The sequence below is a fragment of the Octopus bimaculoides genome, chromosome 12 (genome assembly GCF_046866305.1).
Source record: "Octopus bimaculoides isolate indiv1 chromosome 12, ASM4686630v1, whole genome shotgun sequence".
NCBI lineage: Eukaryota > Metazoa > Mollusca > Cephalopoda > Octopoda > Octopodidae > Octopus > Octopus bimaculoides.
The window spans coordinates 61962165-61984253 of NC_142939.1; the positions used below are offsets into that span (position 1 = coordinate 61962165).

At 37.3% G+C, this 22089-nt stretch overlaps 1 protein-coding gene across 38 annotated transcripts in view; it reads left to right on the forward strand.

The window, feature by feature from the left end:
• Positions 1-7937: 7937 nt before the first annotated feature.
• LOC128246976 (FERM domain-containing protein 5-like) overlaps positions 7938-22089 on the forward strand; it is a 256956-nt gene continuing 242804 nt past the window's right edge. For all 38 annotated transcript variants that reach the window (XR_016243867.1, XR_016243868.1, XR_016243869.1 and 35 more), the window contains exon 1: positions 7938-8496. Coding sequence is in view for 33 of the 38 variants with exons in the window: in XM_089361140.1 (XP_089217266.1) it covers positions 8398-8496 (99 nt within the window). In the remaining 5 variants the exon portion in view is untranslated. The remainder of the gene's footprint in view (positions 8497-22089) is intronic.

Genomic DNA, 22089 nt, shown 5'->3' on the forward strand with positions numbered 1-22089 from the left:
GCATGTATATGAACAAGCATGACTGTGTGGAAAGAAGCTTGCTTTCCAACCACATGGTTCCAGGCTCAGTCCCACTGCATGGCACCTTGGACAACTGTCTTCTACTATAGCCTCGGGCCAACCAAAGCCTTGAGAGTGGATTTGGCAGATGGAAACTGAAAGAAGCCCATCGTATATATATGTAAATATGTGTGTGTCTGTGTTTGTTCCCTCCACCACTATCACTTGACAACTGGTGTTAGTGTGCTTACATCCCCATAACTTAGTGGTTCCAGCATGGCCACAGTCAAATGAGTGAAACAAGTAAAAGAGTAAAAGAGAACAGCAATTCTACATGGTAGTGAGATGTGGACCCTGAATGCAGAAGACATGCAAAGGCTAGAGAGGAATGAGACTAGTATACTCTGCTAGATATTTATGAGCAACAATTAATTGAAGTGTCCCTTAATATTACCACTGCACATAAGCTGTACTTGACAATGCCTATCACAAGCTGTGAAGCAGAAAGAAGTTCCTCAAAGGTTTCCTTTGTAAAGAATAAGTTTTGGTCTACCATGACTGAAGAGCACTTAAATTCCTTATGTATATTGTCTCTAGAAAATGACATTGCAAGGAAGCTGTCATATGACAAAACTGTTGCTACAGAAAACAGAAAAAAAGAGTATTTTGTAATTTTCGTTTGTATCTTAATGATGCATCATGCATGTATATAACGCTTCCCTAATTTTCAATACCCATAACTCTAAGATATAAGGCTTAGCCTGGAAAATATTTGTAGTGATCTGCCATGGAACAACCACATCGTCAAAGATATTGGTGATTACCCACATCTCATTTCTGATGGAAAGAGGGCTCACTTTCAGACTCATTTTTAAGGACTCCACATCACAACTCTACCATTTGCGCTATCAGGGCCTCAAGGTGGAGTTCCTTGCAAGGGCACGAACATTTTTTTACCCTTGTTGGATGCTACCTTACTGTTGCTGGTTGTAAAGAGACCCCCCCCCCCATAACATTTTAAGTTTCAGGGCCCCAATATTGTAGATCCATCACTGCTGGACACTGAATGAGTGTGAGCAGAATGAATTTGTTTCTCAGCACATCCATGCCTGTAGAGTTTATCTTCAACAGATAACACCCTTCATTAGCACTGCCATGCCAAGGACATCTGGAAATTATCCATGGTGGTCCCTGACCAGAAATGATAATGACCTTATTGTGAGCAGTGCTCAAAGAGCAAGCAAAGACAATACAATACAGTTCAGAAGCAGTGGCATCTGAAATGTTGCCAGAAGAAGTCAATTTCACCAACCAACCAACCAACCAACCAACCAACCGACCGACCGACCGACCGACCAACCAACCAACCAGCCAGCCAGCCAACCAGCCAACCAGCCAACCAACCAACCAACCAATCAACCAACCAGCCAACCAACCAGCCAGCCAGCCAGCCAACTAACCAACCAACCAACCAGCCAACCAACCAACTCGTCTACCTGGACTGGTATTTACTTTATTTATCAATCCTGAAAGGTAAAAAAAAAAAAGGGGCAGGGGTGACCTCGATGGGATATGAACTCAGACCACTGAGGTATCATTGACAAACTGTGCCCGGCAAGACTCTTTGGAAAGTACACCTAATGAAAAATCACCTTGAATTTTTTTAGCAGTGCTGCTCACCTGATGATGAGCTTTGATCTCATGTGGCCCACTTGATAAAAGCTGCCCATGCTGGGTATAGACAGTCAAGACAAATAACACAAAGCATTCAATCCGATGCTCAAACGATTCTGTCACTCGGCTGCTTGATATGCCTCAGATGTACAGAAAAAAAACAAGTATTGTTGCTAAGTTTTATTTTTACATGACTTTAAACAGTATTTCATTGAAATAAATAAAATACTGAAACTACAGCACTGCTGCTGGAAGTTTGAAACCAGATAAAGGAAAAACAAAAAAGAAAGAAAGAAAGGATGATGAGAAAGATGGAGCATCTGTTACTGATGCTACTTACAGAGAAGATGAGGTATGTGATAAGGAGAAAATGAAGAAGAGGTCAGGTGGAGGAGGAAGGGAGGAGATGAAGAAGAAGAAGAAGAAAAGGAAGAAGATGGTTATGATGATGGAGAAGGAAAAGAAAGATCAGGAGTGGAAGGAAAATGGGGAGCAGAGGAAGAGGTTGGGATGAGGAGGAGGTGAAGAAGAAGAAGAAGATGATGATGACGATGATGATGATGATGGAGAAGGAAAAGGAAGATCAGGAGTGGAAGGAAGATGGGGAGCAGAGGGGGAGGTGAAGAAGAAGATGACGATGATGATGATGGAGAAGGAAAAGGAAGATCAGGAGGAGAAAGAAGAGGAGGAACAGAGGAAGAGGAGAAGAATATAGAAGAAAAACCACAGATAGAGGTAAACAGAAATAGACAGACGAGAGAGAGAGAGAGAGAGAGAGAGAGAGAGAGAGATCAGAGAGAGAAAATCCAATGACGTAAGAATGTCTTATGGGAAAAGAGCTGTAGGCTAAAACTAAATGAGGAAAGATTTAGGATATTGGTTCTTCTGCCCATCCCATCCCATCCCACCTCAGCCTAGCCATGTTGTACCTTTTCCCTCTGCTTACATCTCAAACATTCTGGGGAAGTGTGTGATAATCACACCCATTTTGTTTTTCCGTCTTGACTAAAAACTAATAAACTTACATAGAATATTTATGCAAGAAACCATTATTTTATAAGGAAATGTAACCAGTTAATGATATGATGGTAGACTTGATCTGGACCTAGTTTAATACCCCTACTTGGTCTTGGGTAATTTTAGGTGGAGACCACTCTGTTGTAAGAATTTGGAACAGACAATAATAAACTGGTAAACTTAGTGTATCCCTTAGTTTAACATTTCTGAGTGATTTACATTTGCAGCCCCCTCCTCAAAAACAACAAGAAAACCCTTTAAAATCTGCTATTTTTTGTTTATTTAACCCTTCTGATACTGACCCACTTAAGACTTCTGGTTCTATGATAGAAATTTCTGGTTTCAAAGTGATCTAAATTAAAATTTTCCATCAAAAAATTTGATTTGATTTATGTTAATTTATGTTCTGTTTGGAACAGCTTCATTTACTAAATTCTTCATTATTTTCAAGATCAATTTAAACAAATGCAGTGTATATCAGTAGAAATATGGTAACAAAAGGGTTAAAGTGATCTAAATGAAAACCTTCCATTCAAATTTCATTTTGATTTATGTTTCAGACACTAGTTTAATAATGACAAGGTTGTCATTTACTAAATTCTTCATTATTTTCAAAATTAACTGAAACAAAGCAGTGTATTTCAATAGGAATATGGTACTAAAAAAATGATCAAGTGAGACACAGTGGATGGTCTGACTCCTAAGTACTGACACAAACACTTCATGGATATTCCGTTATCTAATTTCTCCATTTGTTAGCACTGGCACCATCATTTACAGCACTTGATCTCTTGGATGACATCCTGTAAAGCAAAAGTTCAGCTAAATATCAGAAATGAATTGAAATGTGTTACTGAAACAATTGGTTGTGGTAAACAAAGTTTGGTGCCACTGTAGTATTAGATCAACCAATTAATGGTAGTAGATTCAAAATATGTTGGATCATGGAGTACTAGATTTAAAAGAGCCAACCTATAAATATTATTCTAAAATGAAAAAAAAGGTATGCTGTTCTATAATATGTTTATCATCCAAGAGATCAAGTGCAGCAAATGATGGTGCAAGTTCTAACAAGTGGAGAAATTAGATAACGGAATACCTATAAAGACACAAGCATGGCTGTGTGGTAAGAAGCTTGCTTCCCGCGCATGCGTCACCCAGAGTGCATTTGGTTTGTCGGTTGTGTCGGACATTGGTTTTTGTTGCTGCTTTGAGGATAGAGACGATGTACTCAGACTTTAGCGGGTCTGAGTTGTCTTCAGCAGAGGAAGGGCTGCTAAGGGCAGTCATAGAGATGGACGGAGTGTTGGAAAAGACAAGGAGTTTTGCTGAGGTTACGGAGATGAAGCGAAGGGAGTTGGACTTGGCCGGTCTGAAGGAATATGAGAAGGTGGGAGGGGAAGTGAATCTGTCGCCCCCCCCCACAAAGGAATTATGGAGCGAATGGAAAGAAGAACGATCACCTATAAGGTGTTCTCGTTAAAAGGGAAAAAGGTCGAGCAGGTGGAAGCTGAAATGGAAAAAACACTAAGGAAGAAGTCGAAAGAAATAATATACATGATGAAAGGAAGAAAATATGGCAGAATGGTCGTACAATTTAGAACAGTAGAGGAGACGAGGAGGCTGGCGAGTGTGGCGGTGAAAACAGAGGAGGTAGTGGTGCTTCTGCCCACATACCTTGGAAGAAAGACTTCCAAGGTGAGGGTAGAAGCAATTCCATTGGATATAGAAGTGGCTTGGGTGGTGGCAGCTGTCCTTGTTGGAAGCGAGAAGGTAGCTGTCCTCCAAACCACAGAAACAGAAGAAGGAGGGTGGAAAGGAAGGACACTGGAACTAATTTGAGTGAAGGTGGGTCATCTCGAGAACTTGGCAGAGACAGTGACGTTGGGGAAAATCATGCTGAGGGTGTGGGTAGAGGGCAGAGTACCACGTTGTTTTAAATGTGGTCAAAAGGGCCACATTAGAGCATACTGCCCCCTAAAGAGGACAATGGCTGAAGCTACAATCGTGGAGACGGAAGAGAAAAGAGAGGAAGAAAAGACAAACGGAGGAAAGGAGAAAAAGAGGAAAACTGGAAAGTTTCAGAGAGCAAAAGAAGAAAGAGGGAAAAAAGGAAAGACACTGAGTAGGATGTGGTACCCCAGTCCAACTCCATCCCACCCAAGACCACTCAGACCCACCCTCCCCATACAGACACCAAACCTACCCACCCCATTTTCCCACAAGAAAAAAAAAATAGAAAAAGAAAGAACAGACACCAGAAAATTTAGAAGACTCCTGCCTCCCGGTGAAAAAGGTTATGAATGCATGGAGGAGAGAACGATGTCATTAAGTGATGGAGAAAGACGAAAAAGGTTTAGACTGAAAAAAAAAAAAGGACTTAGGACTCAGAGGCAGTGAGTGGTGTTACTCAGTGTGGGGTGAGTAGCACACTCTTCATAATATCATTTTCAGTTATCATTCATGTTATCATATTTTTAATTTGTTATTCACGTGCATTTTCATGTATCATTCATTATATCATATTTTATTTTTATATTTTTAATTGTTATATGTCCCCACATGTGTTGAAGTGTCCCCTCTGTGTAATGCCTTTATGTCAAAAATATTGAAATAAAGAAGCTTGCTTCCCAACCACACGGTTCCAGGTTCATTCCCACTGCATGGCACCTTGGACAAGTGTCTTCTACAATAGCCTTGAGCCGACCAAAGCCTTGTGAGTGGATTTGGTAGAAGGAAACTGAAAGAAGCCCATTATATATATATATATATATATATATATATATAGATAGATAGATATATATCGTGGCACTCTGTCAGTTATTACAATGAGGGTTCCAGTTGATCCAATCAACAGAACAGCCTGCTCATGAAATTAACATGTAAGTGGCTGAGTACTCTACAGACATGTACCCTTAGTGTAGTTCTCAGGGAGATTCAGTGTGACACAGTGTGTGACAAGGCTAACCCATTGAAATACAGGTACAACAGAAACAGGGAGAAAGAGTGAGAGAAAGTTGTGGTGAAAGAGTACAGCAGGTTCGCCACCATCCCCTGCTGGAGCCTCATGGAGCTTTATGTGTTTTCACTTGATAAACACTCACAACACTTGGTCTGGGGATTGAAACCATGATCCCATGACCGCGAGTCCGCTGCCCTAACCACTGGGACATTGTACCTCCACACACACACACATACACTCCCGTGCAGGTAGCACGTTAAAAACACCTTTTGAGTGTGGTCGTTGCCAGAACTGCCTGACTGGCCCTCATGCCGGTAGCATGTAAAAGCATCCACTACACTCTCGGAGTGGTTGGTGTTAAGAAGGGCATCCAGCTGTAGAAACTTTGCCAGATCAGATTGAGCCTGGTGCAGCCTCTCGCTCACCAAGTCCTTGGTCAAACCGTCCAGCCCATGTCAGCATAGAAAGTGGACGTTAAATGATGATGATGATGATGATGATATATATATATTTATATATATATATATGTATATATATATATATATATATATATATATATATATATATATATATATATATATATATATATATGCATGTATGTATGTATGTATGGATGGATGTATATGTTTGTGTGTCTGTGTTTGTTTCTCCACCATCGCTTGACAACTGATGTTGGTGTGCTTATGTTCCTGTAATTTAGCATTTCGGCAAAAGAGGCTGGCAGAATAAGTACTAGGCTTACAAAGAATAAGTCCTGGAGGGTTGATTTGTTTGACTAAAGGCAGTGCTCCAGCATGGCCACAATCACATGACTGAAACAAATTAAAGAAATAAAGAATATCTTAAAATACAATTTTGTATGTTTAATATAATGATATTGTATACAATGCTCAGGTGCACTACAGCTCACCAGAAAAGGTAGCCACAAGTGCCTGTACCATTGAATAATGCACAGAAAGTGAACAATGAATGAATCATTTAAAGAAAAGTGGGAAGACCATCATGTGTACTATTCGGGAATTTTAAGAAGCATGGATGTTTTGAAGGATATAGTGTCCCAACAGCTAACAATTGATGCAGGTATTTTATTCCATGCATCAGCAATTCTGAGCATGAAAAAAATGTTTCTGAAAGTCATGGGTGCTATGTTACTTTTAGAGACCCAAATATGATCTATGTATGTTGTAGTTTGCTGTCAATGAATAAATAATTTAGGGCCCAGTGCACTGATTTATCTGGGGTCCCATAATGCTGCTAAAATGACCATAGGGTTCTGAAAAAGGTCATCAGAGGCTGCACAAAGAATAATCCTCTCTTCTGTTGGCACAAGGCCTGAAATTTTGAGGCAAGATGGGGAACTGGTTGATCACATCAACCCCAGTGCTCAACTGGTATCTATCATTTCATTGACCCTGACAGAATGAAATGCAAAGTTGGCCTTGGCAGAATTTGAACTCAAAATGTAAAGATGAACAAAATGCCACTGAGTAGTTGGTTCAGTGTTTTAACATTAAAGCTACTTATATATAGATGCATTTTTAGCTTCAATTCTATATTTGCAATTTTTATTATACATGCATGGCATATTTCTGATGGAAATGAAATCTTGCCATCTGTTGATAGCAGGGAAATCCTTTCGAGGAAATGACCTCTTAATAAGGAATTGCAAGGGAATTTATTCGTAACGAGGTCTTGGTTAAAACAATTTCTTAAACCCTTTTTGTAAAATTTGATGACTCTGGCACTGCCAGAGCTTTCAAAGACAGTTTCATGAGTCTTTTAATCTCCTATGTAACTTAATGAAAGAGAGAAAAAGATTAATAAAAATGTATTGATATTTATGTAGGAGCTCCATGAGCCATGGAATTATTTTCAAGAGTTTTCCAATGATAAAAAGATTGGGAAATACCGTTTTAGACATTGGTAGAAGAAATATATTTTGCCGAATATTCGAAATGAGATGATGGAAAGATTAAATATTGATGAAGACGTTGCTATAACCCGGTTTAGTTCAAAAGCAGAGCAAGTGTTCTTTTTCCTCGTAAGTGAGCCATTAATAACAATGAAAAGTTATATGATTATCATAAATAAATGTGCTCGAAATATTACATAGAGTAATGCAGACATCAGTCTGTTTTATTTTAAAGTGACAGGATTATTATAGGAGCAGACTATAAATCGGTGACTTACCCGGTCTGGTATAGCGAGAGCGGAAATGACGTCATTTTCGAAGCGCACTAGCAGCAGGCGATAAGGCAGACAGGCAAAGCAGCCAGTTGCTACTACAGTCATCATGTGATAACAAGAAAGGTAGTTGCTGGATGGTGACAGTAAGCGGCTAAGCACAGCACCACGGCACAACTAAGCACAAAAGCTTCTCTTGCTGCTTCAAATCGAGTTGACAAAATAACATTAGACGTGTCTTGCTTTATGATTTATCGCAATCTGTTGTATATGTGCTTTTTAATTGTCATGCCGGTTTAGCGGCTTTAATTAGTGCACCCCGTCAACAATATAAATAAATAAAAAGGAAACAGGAAGAAGCTATATATATAGATATATAGCTATTTATGAATATACACGCATATATTCTTGAGAGATAATTAAAAGAAAGAAAAAGAAAGTGTTATTCGCTTCTTTTTTCTTTTCTTTTCTCACAAACACATGTGTCTCTAATAAATATCAACAGCTGTACAAATTGATATAGTTGAAGAAGCGACAAGGAAAATAATTAATTTGCCAAGATGTTTAAGAAAAAGTCAAGCAAATCCGACCTGGAGATGGAATACCAGTGCACTATAAGGTTCTTGGATGATTCCGAACCTATCCAACTAAATTTTAAGGTAAGTCCTATATATTCTATTAAAGAGAAGAAAAAAAAGGTTATATATATGTATATATATATATATATTCTTCGCTGTTCTTAAAATGGTTATTGTTACTGTCTAGAGATGAAATCTGTTGCAGGGGATTTTAAATGGGTTGTTTTTCGTTCGCATCTTCAGGTGCGGCTGCTGATTTTACGTTTAGTAGAATTATGCGAGCGCACACACGCGTAGCTTGTTGAATTATTCTTACGGTCCTACCTTCTTTGATACTAAAGCTCTCAATTTCTGCTATCCTTTCACATTTATTATTTATTTACCTCTTGTCAAACCCCAATAGACTAACGTATATATATTATTAATTCATTATAATATAGTGAAGAATACACACACATGTGGGTATATATATATATATATATATATATATATATATATATATATATATATATATATTGGGGAAAGCCCGTTTATGATATCTTAGGTTTCCCGTCCATAAAGGGTTTAGTTTTATGGCGTATCGTCAGATCCCAAAAACCAGTTGGCCCAAGACCTCTTATATATAAATATATATATATATATATATATATATATATATATATAATATTAGGGATAAAATCCAAAATTACAGGTAAAAACTCAATTAAAATCAATTTATTAAAAATTAAAATAAGTTTCACGGTGTAAAATATATAAATATATGTATGTGTTCTTATTTTCCTTAAATCTCCCTTTATAATAACGGAGAAACCCATTCAACGATTTTTGTAAGGGAGTGCCCTTTATATATATATATATATATATCACGGTTTGTCATTTAATATCCTGATATAATTCACCTTGCCACATTTAAATAGAAAATTGTTCTGTTGGCGTTTTCCTATTTTTAGAAGTCTCACCAATGTCTCTTTCTGTCGTTGATTTCGTATCGGCCAGATTTCTATTTGTCTATTCCCTTCAGTCTGTGTGTACGTGTTGCTTATCCTCAGGTCAGCCTTGATCAAGCCAACCTATGATATAAGGTTCCAGCAACGACCTTCCCATTATTATTATATCACTGCTTTTGTTATTCAGGCATCATGTATCTGATATTGCATTATCTAATGTAGTCTTAGTTACGTTCTTTTTTATTTATTAAGAATGTAAGGGTGTGATTTATGGGAAATTTGGCTGCAATCTTTTTGCAGACCAAGCGATCACACTTGTTCTATGTACGTGGAGTGTGTGAACGCGAAAGTTAGTGAAGAAGCAATTGAATGAGCTTCCTAGTAGTTAGTATATAAGGGTTAATTTTTTCCTAGAAAATGAATGTAGTCGATTATGAGTTAACAACATAATAGAGTCGTTACTTAGATAGACGGATAATTGTGTCGAGGAATATATGTTTGGGAATAAATTTTTCTTCCCGTAAACTAACTTTGGTGAATTTCTTTAAAGTAAATTTAAAGCTTATCTAATTATTTATAGTACTATCGTTTGTTTTCCCTTCTGATAACCTGAGATTTCGCGCAACAAGCGCCTATATATATATATATATATATATATATATATATAATCAATCAGAAAACCGATAGTACGATAAATGATTAGATAGGCTTTAAATTTTCCCTAAAGAAATTCACCGAAGTTAGTTTACGGGAAGAAAAATATATTTCCAAGCATTTAGTCCTCAAAACTATTAATTATCTCTCTATCAATGGCTTTGATATGCATATCCTAATCGATTCCCGCTGGGCATAGAAGTTTTATAATTTTTGTCGATGTAAAGTAAATATCTCTTTATATTTCGATTACTGACTACAGTATTCTTTCTTTTCTTTAACTTCTGTTACGCCATGTTTCTGTTGCTCCTTCTCATCTTAGTTGCTTTTGACCGATTCTTCAGGTGTTTTATGTAATTTATTTGCACCTTGGCTACATTTCTTCTATTCCTTTACTTTGTTTCTTTACCCTAATTGTCATTTTGTGGCCCCGGTGTTGTTAGTTATTTCTACCAACACTAAACAAAAAATGTGTTCACCTATTTTATTTTCAACAGGTGCTTGATATGTTCGGTTGGTGACAGATATTTATTTAGTTCGTTGTTTTGTTTCAAATATTTTTAATCACTTATGCACAAGTGTTTGAACTTTTTTCTACTACGTTTTCTAGTATTATTGATTAAAATTAATATTTTGATTAAATTAATAAAGTAAAACAAATATTCATTCAAAAGACCGCTAATCATCTAACTGGCATGCATTCGGATTATATGTGTGTAGGATTATATGTGTAGGATTTATATGTTTGCGCGCGTCCTTATGGTTAGGAGCGTCTCTTCGTAACAACGATATCTCGGGTTCAATCCCACTGTTTGGCATCTTGGGCAAATGTCATTTTCTTTAGCTTTGAGTTGTCTCATACCTTTGTGAGTGAAATCAGGGAGGCGGAAATTGTAAAAAGCCTGCCGGATGGCTTGTAATTGTAATTCTAAAGGTGCCGTTTTTGTTACGCAGTGTCTCCCTTGGAATTACGTTAAGCGTACACGTGTCTGTGGAATGTCCAATCACTTGCATATTATTTCGGGAGAAGCTGATTAGGTAGATCGAACAACTGAATCTTCATCGTCGTCGAAAGACCGAGATCCACCACCACACACACGCGCATGCTCACCGGTTTTCAAGTATGACGGAAAGTAACAACAGGCCCTGCTTTTTCTTGACGGTTTACAATACATATCTCCATTGATATGTGATTTAACCTTGCTCGAATTACATCACCTCATATCTTTAGACATTCTCACTCTGTCGTCTGGACATTGTTGGTTTTTGGATTGTTTTTTGAATAGAATGAGGACTGGATTGAGTGGTAAATAAAAGTAGTACGTACTTTGGGCACCAAACCAAAGGGTACCTTCAAATTTTTTTTTTTTCGGCGTCGAATTTACCTGGATAGAAATGGTAAATTATAACAGTTTAAAAAACTGAATAATTGTTGAAAACTTGAATTTTTCCCCTTCTTACCCCTGTTATAAATGATTCATTTTTATTGCTTACAAAAAAAAAGAAGAAAAATTAAATAATCGGCTATATTTAATATAGTTGCGGGCTCTGCTTGGCTTGGGAGAAATTTTAAATATTTCAAATTGTGCAACTTTGTCTTTACGTCTTGACAGTTACACAATAAAAGGGCTAGGTACTTATGGCATATGTTGGTCGTAATCCAGCCCTGAATAGAATCCAGTTTGGATTAAAAGTTTATTTCACATAAATCCAGATTTATCACAGCTATCTTGTTAATATCCTAATATGGCTCTGCGTTAAAATTAAATGAAGTCTTGAGATCTGCTTGCTGCTTCACTGCTTGCGTCTTCAGAGTTTTATCTCAGTTCTTCATTTGTGTGCTATCTATCTATCTATCTATCTATCTATCTACTAACTGAAGGAGTCTTCTCCTTTAAGACACTACCTTATGAATAAAGGAAGGACATATTAGAGGCGATGTAGTCCCTGATATTTAGAAGAGACTAGATAGTCGTAACTGGAATGTTTTTGATCGTAGATTTTTTTCCCCCTCTCAGCACTGACTCAGGGCTAAATTTTAGCTATCTTCATTTAAGTCTCTCTTCACACATACCTATTTTTCTGTCTCTTTCCTCCACATACATGGTTTTAGTGCTATCTTCAGTTATTTAGGGAGTTATATCGGTGTGTTAATTAGTTGAATATATGTAGCCGATATTGATTTACTACAAGTACTAATTTACTACAAGTACTACTTTCCCTGATGAGACCAGTTACAGACGATCATAACGATTAGATTACATTTCGCTAGCACTGGTTTACAGTATCCTGCGTAAGTTGAATACTAATTGCATTAATGATGAGACATTAATTCATTAATTTTACATAACTCCATAGCTATTCCATAATTGGACATTACTTTTGGAATCCAACAGTTAATTGGTAATCAAGTAATATGAAACTTAAAAAAAAAAAGCAACAGGCCTTATCTATCTCAGTGATGCTTATAATATCTAATGACATTTTGCATTGAAAGTCTTCGCGTTTAATTGATTCATAAGTTATTTCCAATAATAGTTAAGAACCATTCCGCAGAGATACTGTGTGCTTTAGCAGAAATGTTACAGCGCCGGACTAAATAACTACAAGGTAGATCGTCTTTATTCTTCATGTGTCCAGGATCGAGTATGTAATAGAGTTCGATTGAAAACATTTATTTTACTCTTCTTCCCTTATCTTATACCAATGTAAGATTATATTTTTCCAGGGTTACTTTCAAAATAACATCGGTAGCATCTTTCAGAATGACATGCATGCCACACTTTCTTACTGTCCCTGCCATTTGATTATTTCCAAGTTGCAGTTAATTCATTCCACATACGTCGTTAAAAGCGTGAATATTACACGATCGCATTCATTTCTTCTATAAATTTGTGGCTTAAAGAAAAAAAGATTAAGGAATCATTATTAGCTCTCGTTTTCGTTCCTAACTGTTCTTGATTTCAAATTCTACTATTGTCGACTTCGTCTCTGCGAGAGAAGAACGGTGACGACGTTCGATAAAAGAAGTATAAATAATTACTGCATCGAAGCAATCGATTTATCCTCCTCCTCACCACCACCACCACCACCTCTTGTTTAGATACGAGAGCTGCAATCGGTCTCGTACCTCGTCAAAGGAAATCAATTAGATGAGAGTATTGTCAATAATGATTTGTGATGTTGGTAGTGACGTTGCACAATTGATCAAATATAGATAAATTTATTTAGAAATAGAAGTAGAGAAAAGTGTTGTGAAGTGATTCTTTTCTTAGAGCTGTCCCATTCTTGCAGGTGAAGTAGAACTCGTGTGTCATATTAACGGAGAGCATGGTTTTTCTTCCTTTTTCTCCCTTTCCTCATCTGAAAGCTCTTTGTAATATATCAGATCAAATGAAGTCTAACGACTGTGGTGGCGGTGAGGAATACTGCAGTAACGCGAGAGGAAGAGACAGAAAGAAGGAGACGGAAACGATTGAATGATATTATATCTGAATGGTTTCCAGTTGCAGAATCAATGAAAAGAGTGTTGGCAAGGAAGTGTTTTCGAAGCTTAAGTCGCCTGCACCGGGAAATTCCGACACCAATCGGCAGTGCCAATGTGCTGCAAATATCTATTTATAGATTCTTCACTAATTGAACTATTCTGGTAACGTCACTCTGTCGTCGTTCTTGCTGAATCTGGGAGATTTCCTTGCTCTGCTGTTGCTTATTTATCTCTCTCTCTGACCATTGCTGCTAAAACGAATCTCTATAGTGACACATCCAAACAAAAAGCTTCTACGCCGTCGCCACCACCACCACCACCACCACCACTACTACTACTACTATTACTACTCATTAACGACCTCCTCCATCACTGTGCATCACGACTAACGAATCGAACCTGAAATACACACACACACACATATATGTATGTATGTGTGTGTGTGTTGTGAAGTTACGTAAGTGACTCAAAAGCTTAGGGTTTCGTGTCAAGGCACTTGTCAAACAGGTGCTTTTAGTACTCTAGGCCTTTGGGGGTTACTAATATAACTCTACTGCTACTACTACTACTCCTACAACTACTACTACTACTACTACTACTACTACTACTACTACTACTACTACTACTACTACTACTACTACTACTAGTAGTAGTAGTAAAATATAACGTTTCCCTTATTAACCACGAAGGGTTGGTAAAGACATCGAGTAATAATAATAGTAATAATAATATCTGCTTTTGGGTGGAAATGCAGCTAATGTATGTCTGTTTGAGATGGGTGGATTGCATATGCAAATCTGCTGCTCAGAAGATGCTAAGTGGTTGCATGTGTATGATGCATAGGTGCTAATAGGCTTGCGTTTGATGCATGGATGGGTGCATCAGTAAGTATATTTATGGTGCTTAAAGCATATGTAATGCGTGCAAGCATGTATAGTTATATGAGAATGCATAGATAGATATAATATTGTCGTGTATATGTTGCAGTTGTTTAAGCCCAAGTCACCTATGACTGAGCATATCTGTGACCAAAGATGTTCCTTCTATGACCATCCCTCCTTTTATTTCTGACCGTGGGTTGTTATCTGAGACGATTATGGCTACTATTTCTAGCAGATGCTATATGCATTTATTTCTTGAAAATGATTATGAATTCAGTGTTTAGGGCCATATTCAAAATGGGCGTTGTCGTTTAACCCCAGGTCAACTCCGACTGAGTAGACCTATGGTCAAAAGCGTTTCTAGCAATGGCCATCGCGTTCTTCCGTTGGACATTGTTAACCTGGAAGTATAATATGGAATGCAGCCCTCTCAAGACGGTAGAGTGGGATTTGGTAACTATTTCTAGCCTACTCAGTGAATGATGAGGTTCCCGCGTTAGCTCATTACAATTACATATACATGGTTATATATCTGTATGGGACATATTGCTCGTATACTTGTAATCTTGCGTTGCATCGATGCAACAAAAGGCACATGTATATTCCCTCGTGTATTGGGACATGTTTCATATGTTCCTTTAATCGTATATAACTTAAAATTACTATCATTCTTATTTTAATTGAATCTTGTGTGTGTACGTGTTAGCGTGTTTGTACAGTGAATGTTTAGTCTAAATCAGCGCTGGTCGAGCAGGTCCTATGATAAAAGGTATTTCGACTGTGACAATTCCTTTTTATTCAAGCAGTGGACTGCATTATCCAATCTATACTTTCTCTTTCAAAGAAAGTAGGAAGTAATTTGAGAGGACATTTCTAATAAACTGAGCGATAAAGAAGTTCCCTCCTTATCTCATGGTATGAGCCCATTTTTATTTAGTACATGAGGGATTACACTGTCTTATGTACCCCCCCCCCCCTTATTTTTTTAAAGACGATAGGGTGTAATTTGGAGGAGATTTGGTTGCTTTTTCTAGCTGATCAAGTGACCGTGTAGGGGCTCCTCCGTTGTAATATAGTTTATGCGTGTTTAATGAGTGCGCGTGTATATTATGTACGTCTGTATACGTTTAACCTTCTCACTCTCCAAATACTCTATAATCGCATAACATTTAGAATGGAATAAACAAAATCTAATACATGACTCTTATACTCGTCTGTTTACCTATATTATCTGGTATTCAATATTTACATACCAATCAAAAATAGACACTAGGAATTGATTATTTCTGATTTGCACAATTTCTCTTCACTCTCCATTTACTTTTGACATTAAAACCTTCTGTCGTATTTATTTTATTGGTAGAAAATCGCTAGAAGTGTCGGATAAAATGTGTCTTGCGGTATTTAATTATGATCTTATAGGTTTTCAGTTCAAATTCCACCCAGGTCAATATTTGTCATTCATCTTTCCGTTTTCGATAAAATAAGTACGCTTGAGTACCAGGAGTCGATCTGATCGACCATAACCCTTCCCCAAATTTGAAACCATGCGCCCGCGTTAGGAATCAATATTTATAATTAGTGTCGATTTCATTTTACTATAACCCAGCATCTCTCTCTCTCTCTCTCTCCCTCCCCCTCTCTCTCCTGAAATATTTGCTTTGTTGCTTAGTGTAAAGAAATCAATATTGGCGTTGAATTTGTCCAATCTTAAGTAACAAGCAAGAATGTACAATATGATTGAATATCCTTCAGTCATCGTTATGTGTATTGTATATTTATTCACTTTAGATTTACAAAAAAGGGTTGTAGACATACGTATTAGCATTCCTATTCTTCAAACATTCGTGCATATTTAGCGCCGTGGTTTGGTAGTTTGGAGAAAAGAAAGGAAAAAGAACTATATATAATTCGATTTTATTTTTATTTTTACATACGCATTGCACCATAAGAAATTATATTGGAAATTGGAAAAGTAAGGAAATGCAGTGAAAATGAACGTGTTCAAACTGAGAATTGGAACAGGGTCGTGCGATTAGTTAGCTAACATTGTGCTGCAACATGGCACGTCAGTCTACTGTACATTATAAAAGGCTGCACCATAATCAATGATATATATATATATACAAGCATTCATGCAGACATATATACATGTGAACATATATACATCATCATCATTTTACGTCCGTTTTTTCAATGCTTACATGGGTTGGATGGGTCTTCTGTAGCATTGTCTCTCTACACTTACTGCTAACCCTTTCCATCTCTTTAATGGGGTTCAACCTCTTAAGAAACAACTTTCATTACTTCTTTCTTGGGTTAATACACACACACACACACGGTGGTGTATAAGGTGTTTGATCAGTAGAGTCAGTAGTGCAACAGACACAATGTTTTGTGATATTTGTTCTAGCTCTCTACAGTCTTGAGTTCTCATCCCACAAGGTCAATTTTGCTTTTTGTCCTTTCAGGGTCAGTGAACAAAGTACCAGCCCTGTTCTTGTATCTCTCTCTCTCTTTCCATATTTTACGTACCGTATGTTCTCCAGGGTTGAGAGTGTAAGGGTTGACAAGTATCTCCTTGTCCCTGCATGGCCACTTAGAAAACTTAACAAAATCATAGTACCTGATACCAAGTGATTTTCTGTGATGAGTGTTGGTTATAATAAATCTTTCATTTCAGTCATTGGACTGTAGCTATGCTGGGGCATCACCACGAAGGGTTTTTACTAAAAAAAAAAAAAAAATCAATCTCAGTACTTGTTTTTTTAAGTTTGATACTTATCCTGTCATCCCTTTTTGCTGAAGTGCTAAGCTATAGGGACATAAACAAACCAACACCAGTTGTCAAATGGAGGGCAAACACACGCACATACACGTGTGGGCTTCCACACAGTTTCCGTCTACCAAATTCACTCACAAGATATTGATTGTCCCAGGAATATAGTAGAAGACAAATCAGTCTCTTTTTGCACTGGGAGATTGCACATTTATCTTTTACTTGTTTCACTCATTGGACTGCAGCCATGTTGGGTACCACCTTGTTGGGTTTAGCCAAACAAATCAGTCTCTTTTTGCTTAACTGTTAAGTTGCAGACATAAGCAAACCCACACTGGTTGTCAAGTAGAAGTGGGGGACAAATACAAAGACGTGTGTGTGTATATATTTGTTGGACTCACAATCTTGAGATAGTGAGTTCGATTCCTGGACTGGGATGTATGATGTGCTCTTGAGCAAGACACTTTATTTCACATTGCTGCAGTTCATTCAGCTGTAGAAATAAGTTGCCTTTCCCTTGGATAATACCAGTGCTGTGGAGAGAGGAGGCTGGTATGCATGGGCGACTGCTGGTCTTCTATAAACAACCTTGCCCGGACTTGTGCCTCAGGGGGTAACTTTCTAGGTGCAATACCATGGTCATTCATGGCCGAAAGGGGTCTTTACTTTTGCTTGTGTTTATATATATATATAATATGATATAATAACTTGGTTCCAAACAGGTTCCATCTACCAAATTCATCTGCCAGTCTGGGGCTATAGTAGAAGACACTTGTCCAATGTACTGCACTGTGAGATGGAACCTGAAACCATGTTGTTGCAAAATGATCTTTTTAACCACACAGCCATGCCTGCACCACACACACTCACACACAATACTTTTATTAGTTAATAAAAGGGAGTGTTAATTCCCTGACCATTTCATTTTCTGGCATACTGGTCAGATTAATGCAATTAATATTCCTCTGCAAGATGAGAGAGAGAGAGACTTCCATGGTAGAATTACTAGGCAATTCTCTTTGTGCTGTTGAAGAATAGAATATTGTGGGAGGATTCTGTTCTGAAACCTTGTGTAGATTTGACAAGAAGTATTTGATGTAGCATGGTTCTTTCTTGTTAAGAAATATATTGATTTCAATATGAATGTCAGAATTGGTAGTGTGTTGGATTAAATGCCCAGCTTTGTTTAATCTTTGTCTTGCATTTGGCTTCTCGTCCTCTCTCTCTCTCTCTCTCTCTCTCTCTCTCTACCACCATCATCATCATCATCATTATCATAATATTTTAATTATTTATGGTGGCCAGAGCTCATGTTCACAATTTAGAATCAAATAATAAACAAATAATTTCTTTGTCCACATACGACATCTGGCCTTGTTTTATATCTTGATCTTAGTTTAAGCCTACTTATTGGCATCTTCTGAAAGTTACTACCAGACCCAAGCATGACCGTCATATATGCCAGCCTTACTACTGGTAAACTCATTAAACTTTCAGTGAAGCTGGTTCAAGATGGTTATTTGGTCTGCCCTGGAGCGCCAAGGTTGGGCTTGTGATTATCTGTGCTGGACAAGAAGGAGCCTCACCCCACCCAAAAACTCCCATAAAGCCCACTAAAACTAAGATTGCTTTGCAGCCATATGATTTCTACTATAGAAATTACCATTGAAAGTAGAAGGTACCATGCAGCTGACCAATGATGCGTGAGTAAATTTCGTAGATGGAAACTATGGAAGCTCATTGTGTGTATGTTGGTGTGTCAGTGTGTGTGTGTTTGTGATTGTCTCCCACCACTGCTTCACAACTGGTGTTAGTTTGTTTACATCCCCATAACTTAAAAATAAGTACTGATGCCAGTTTGTTTGACTAAACCCTTCAAGGTGGTGCCTCAGCATGGCCACTGTCCTATGACTGAAATGAAAAAAAGTAAAAGTCCTTTTTGAATTTTGAAAGAAAATTCCTCCTGGGGCCTGAAAGCAACCTTGTTATGCCTCACTAAATTTGTCTCAGTGGCTCTGTCTTAATGTACTTGTAGTTATTACTATATTGGTGTGCAATCTATGAACTTGGTCGGGTTCATTGCTTAATTGATACATGTTTGATATTAACTCCAGGTCAATTCTATTTGCATTTGATCATGGCTATAATTAAATGTGTCCTAGCTTTGATCAGGCTGCTTGCCTTTTCCTTTTGTTTTTTTTTTCTTGCAGTGTGGATCTGTGATTACATTGTCTAACATATTCTTCCTACTTTCAAGATCTGAATGCAGTTTGAGAGAGATTTTGCTGTTTCTAGCATATTGCTTGATCAAATAGTAGCTCAACCGATGAATGAGCTTTTGTTAGTGTGCATTACTGAACTTAAATAATTTATCTTCAAGCAAAGCACATTGGATTTATAGAATTTAAAATCTATCTCTGTTCTATAGTTCCAACATTAAGAATTCTTTTCTGTCTCTTCTCAGATAAAAAAAAATACTGAAAGCTTAGAAATTCCCTGCTATACTTTTTATATTTCAAATATGATAGAGTTCCACATAAGTCAGTTGTATTGAAATGAAGGTGTGATAAATTTATTACAGATAAATGTGTTATGTGTCTGTTTTTACATACAAATAGCATTAAAAAAATTAGAGGCTGATATTTCCAGATAAAATTTGTATAACAGTTTGTGTGTCTGAAAAGCTGACTGTTCTGATTGTAAAACCACCTCCCCACTACATGTGAAGAAATCAGTCTTTAACTGTTTATTACAAAAAGTGAAGCAAGCAGAACATCTTGAGTTGGCCAATGCCATGAATTTAGACAATCCAGGTTGGTGGTGATACAATGTCTGCAAATACACACACACACACACACACACACACACACACACACACACACACACAATATAAATATATGCATATATACATGCATATATGTACATACCTACATATATATGTATATATACATGCATATATGTGTAGAGAACATAAAAAAAAACGTAGACAAAATGAGAAACAAAAACATAAAAAACAAAAACATAGAAAACAAACTTTTTTCGAACAAGAAAAAGGAAAAAGGAACGAGACATGCAACAGAAAGAACATTCCCTTCATTAGTTGTCCCCTGTTTTATCTACTCTGCGTTTTGAAGGCAAAGACAAGATGCAACTTCATTAAAAGTCCTTCCTGCAAAGCAAATTAAATAAGGATGGAATGATCACATTTGGGAAGCTTTTGGTCATTGGTCTGCTTGTTCACAGCTGACTTGGGAGTGAACGACAACAATAACTTTGTAAGTAATTGTTGAAATAAAGCTATAGAGTGTTTTATTGTTTTTTGCTTTAGTTTTTAGTATTTGTGTTAGTTATATTAATTTGCTAGTAGTAGATTGGTGGTTACTGAACTTACAAACAAGTCTTAGTCACAAATTACCTCATTATTTCAAAAGAATGCAAATGGTAAAGTTACTCTTCATGGTCATCGAAGTAAAACGAACAACAAGTAAGTTTTCAAAGAAAACTGGTTTACTCTCTTATTAGCAGCTTAAAATTCCAACTCTCTATGGTTGACCAGAGCCATGAGGGAAAATTTAAAGAATATATATTATCGTCTATATATATATATATATATATATATACTCTTTTACTCTTTTACTTGTTTCAGTCATTTGACTGCGGCCATGCTGGAGCACCGCCTTTAGTCGAGCAAATCGACCCCAGGACTTATTCTTTGGATGCCTAGTACTTATTCTATCGGTCTCTTATGCCGAACCGCTAAGTTACGGGGACGTAAACACACCAGCATCGGTTGTCAAGCGATGTTGGGGGACAAACACAGACACAAACATATACACATATATATATATACGACGGGCTTCTTTCAGTTTCTGTCTACCAAATCCACTCACAAGGCTTTGGTCGGCCCGAGGCTATAGTAGAAGACACTTGCCCAAGATGCCACGCAGTGGGAATGAACCCGGAACCATGTGGTTGGTAAGCAAGCTACTTACCACACAGCCACTTCTATATATATATCTTTTATGTTTTACTTGTTTCAGTCAGTTGACTGCTGCCATGCTGGGACACTGCCTTGAAGGGTTTTAGTTGAACAAATCAACCCCAGGACTTATCTTTTTATTTTAGCCTGATACTTATTCTGTTAGTTCCTTTTGCCAAACTGTTAAGTTACAGGGACATAAACACACCATTGGTTGTCAAGCAGTGAGGAGGAACACGCACACAATCAACTTCTTTTAGTTTCCGTCATTGATGTATATAAATCATTAGTAGCAACAAGGTCTGGACCTTATAGGGAGAACTATTGAGTATAGAAACCAGATATTTCTAAGAAAGGGTATTTGTGTGGGGTTTTTTTTTTTTTTTTGGTGGAGTCTATACAAAGGAGCAATGTGCGTGGTCTATGCAAAGCCACTGAAATTGGTGAGTTTGATACCATTAATGCTCTAACTTAAACTGGTGTAATTCAATGCTTAGCAGGAAAGACATGAGCAGGGAGGAAAGTTCCAGAGGATGGATGCTTAGGGAAGGAAGGACAGAGCCTAATGAGTAGAAAGGACACATCAAGGGTAATGAGAAATGAGTATGGATTGCTTGAATGGAGGTGGCTTGAGACTTGTCAGCTTGAAGGAGTAGAGGTCATTGATGCTATAGTAAAAAAGGTAGAAAGCAATGGTGCATCTGTGAGCAAAAGGAACAGGAATGTGTCTGTGATGTTATGCCAGTTGGTAAAGTGGTGTTTTTGGATGTGGTCTAGTTTGACACCTAGTTCATTGAATCTCTATTTTTAATGAAAATATGAATGAATGAAAGAAAGAAAATAGAATTTTAGATTAGTTTAGGAGCCTTTCGATCTAGATATTGAACAGAGAAAGAAACAAAATATGTTATGTGGAGATAATTACAATGTAATTATTAATAACACAC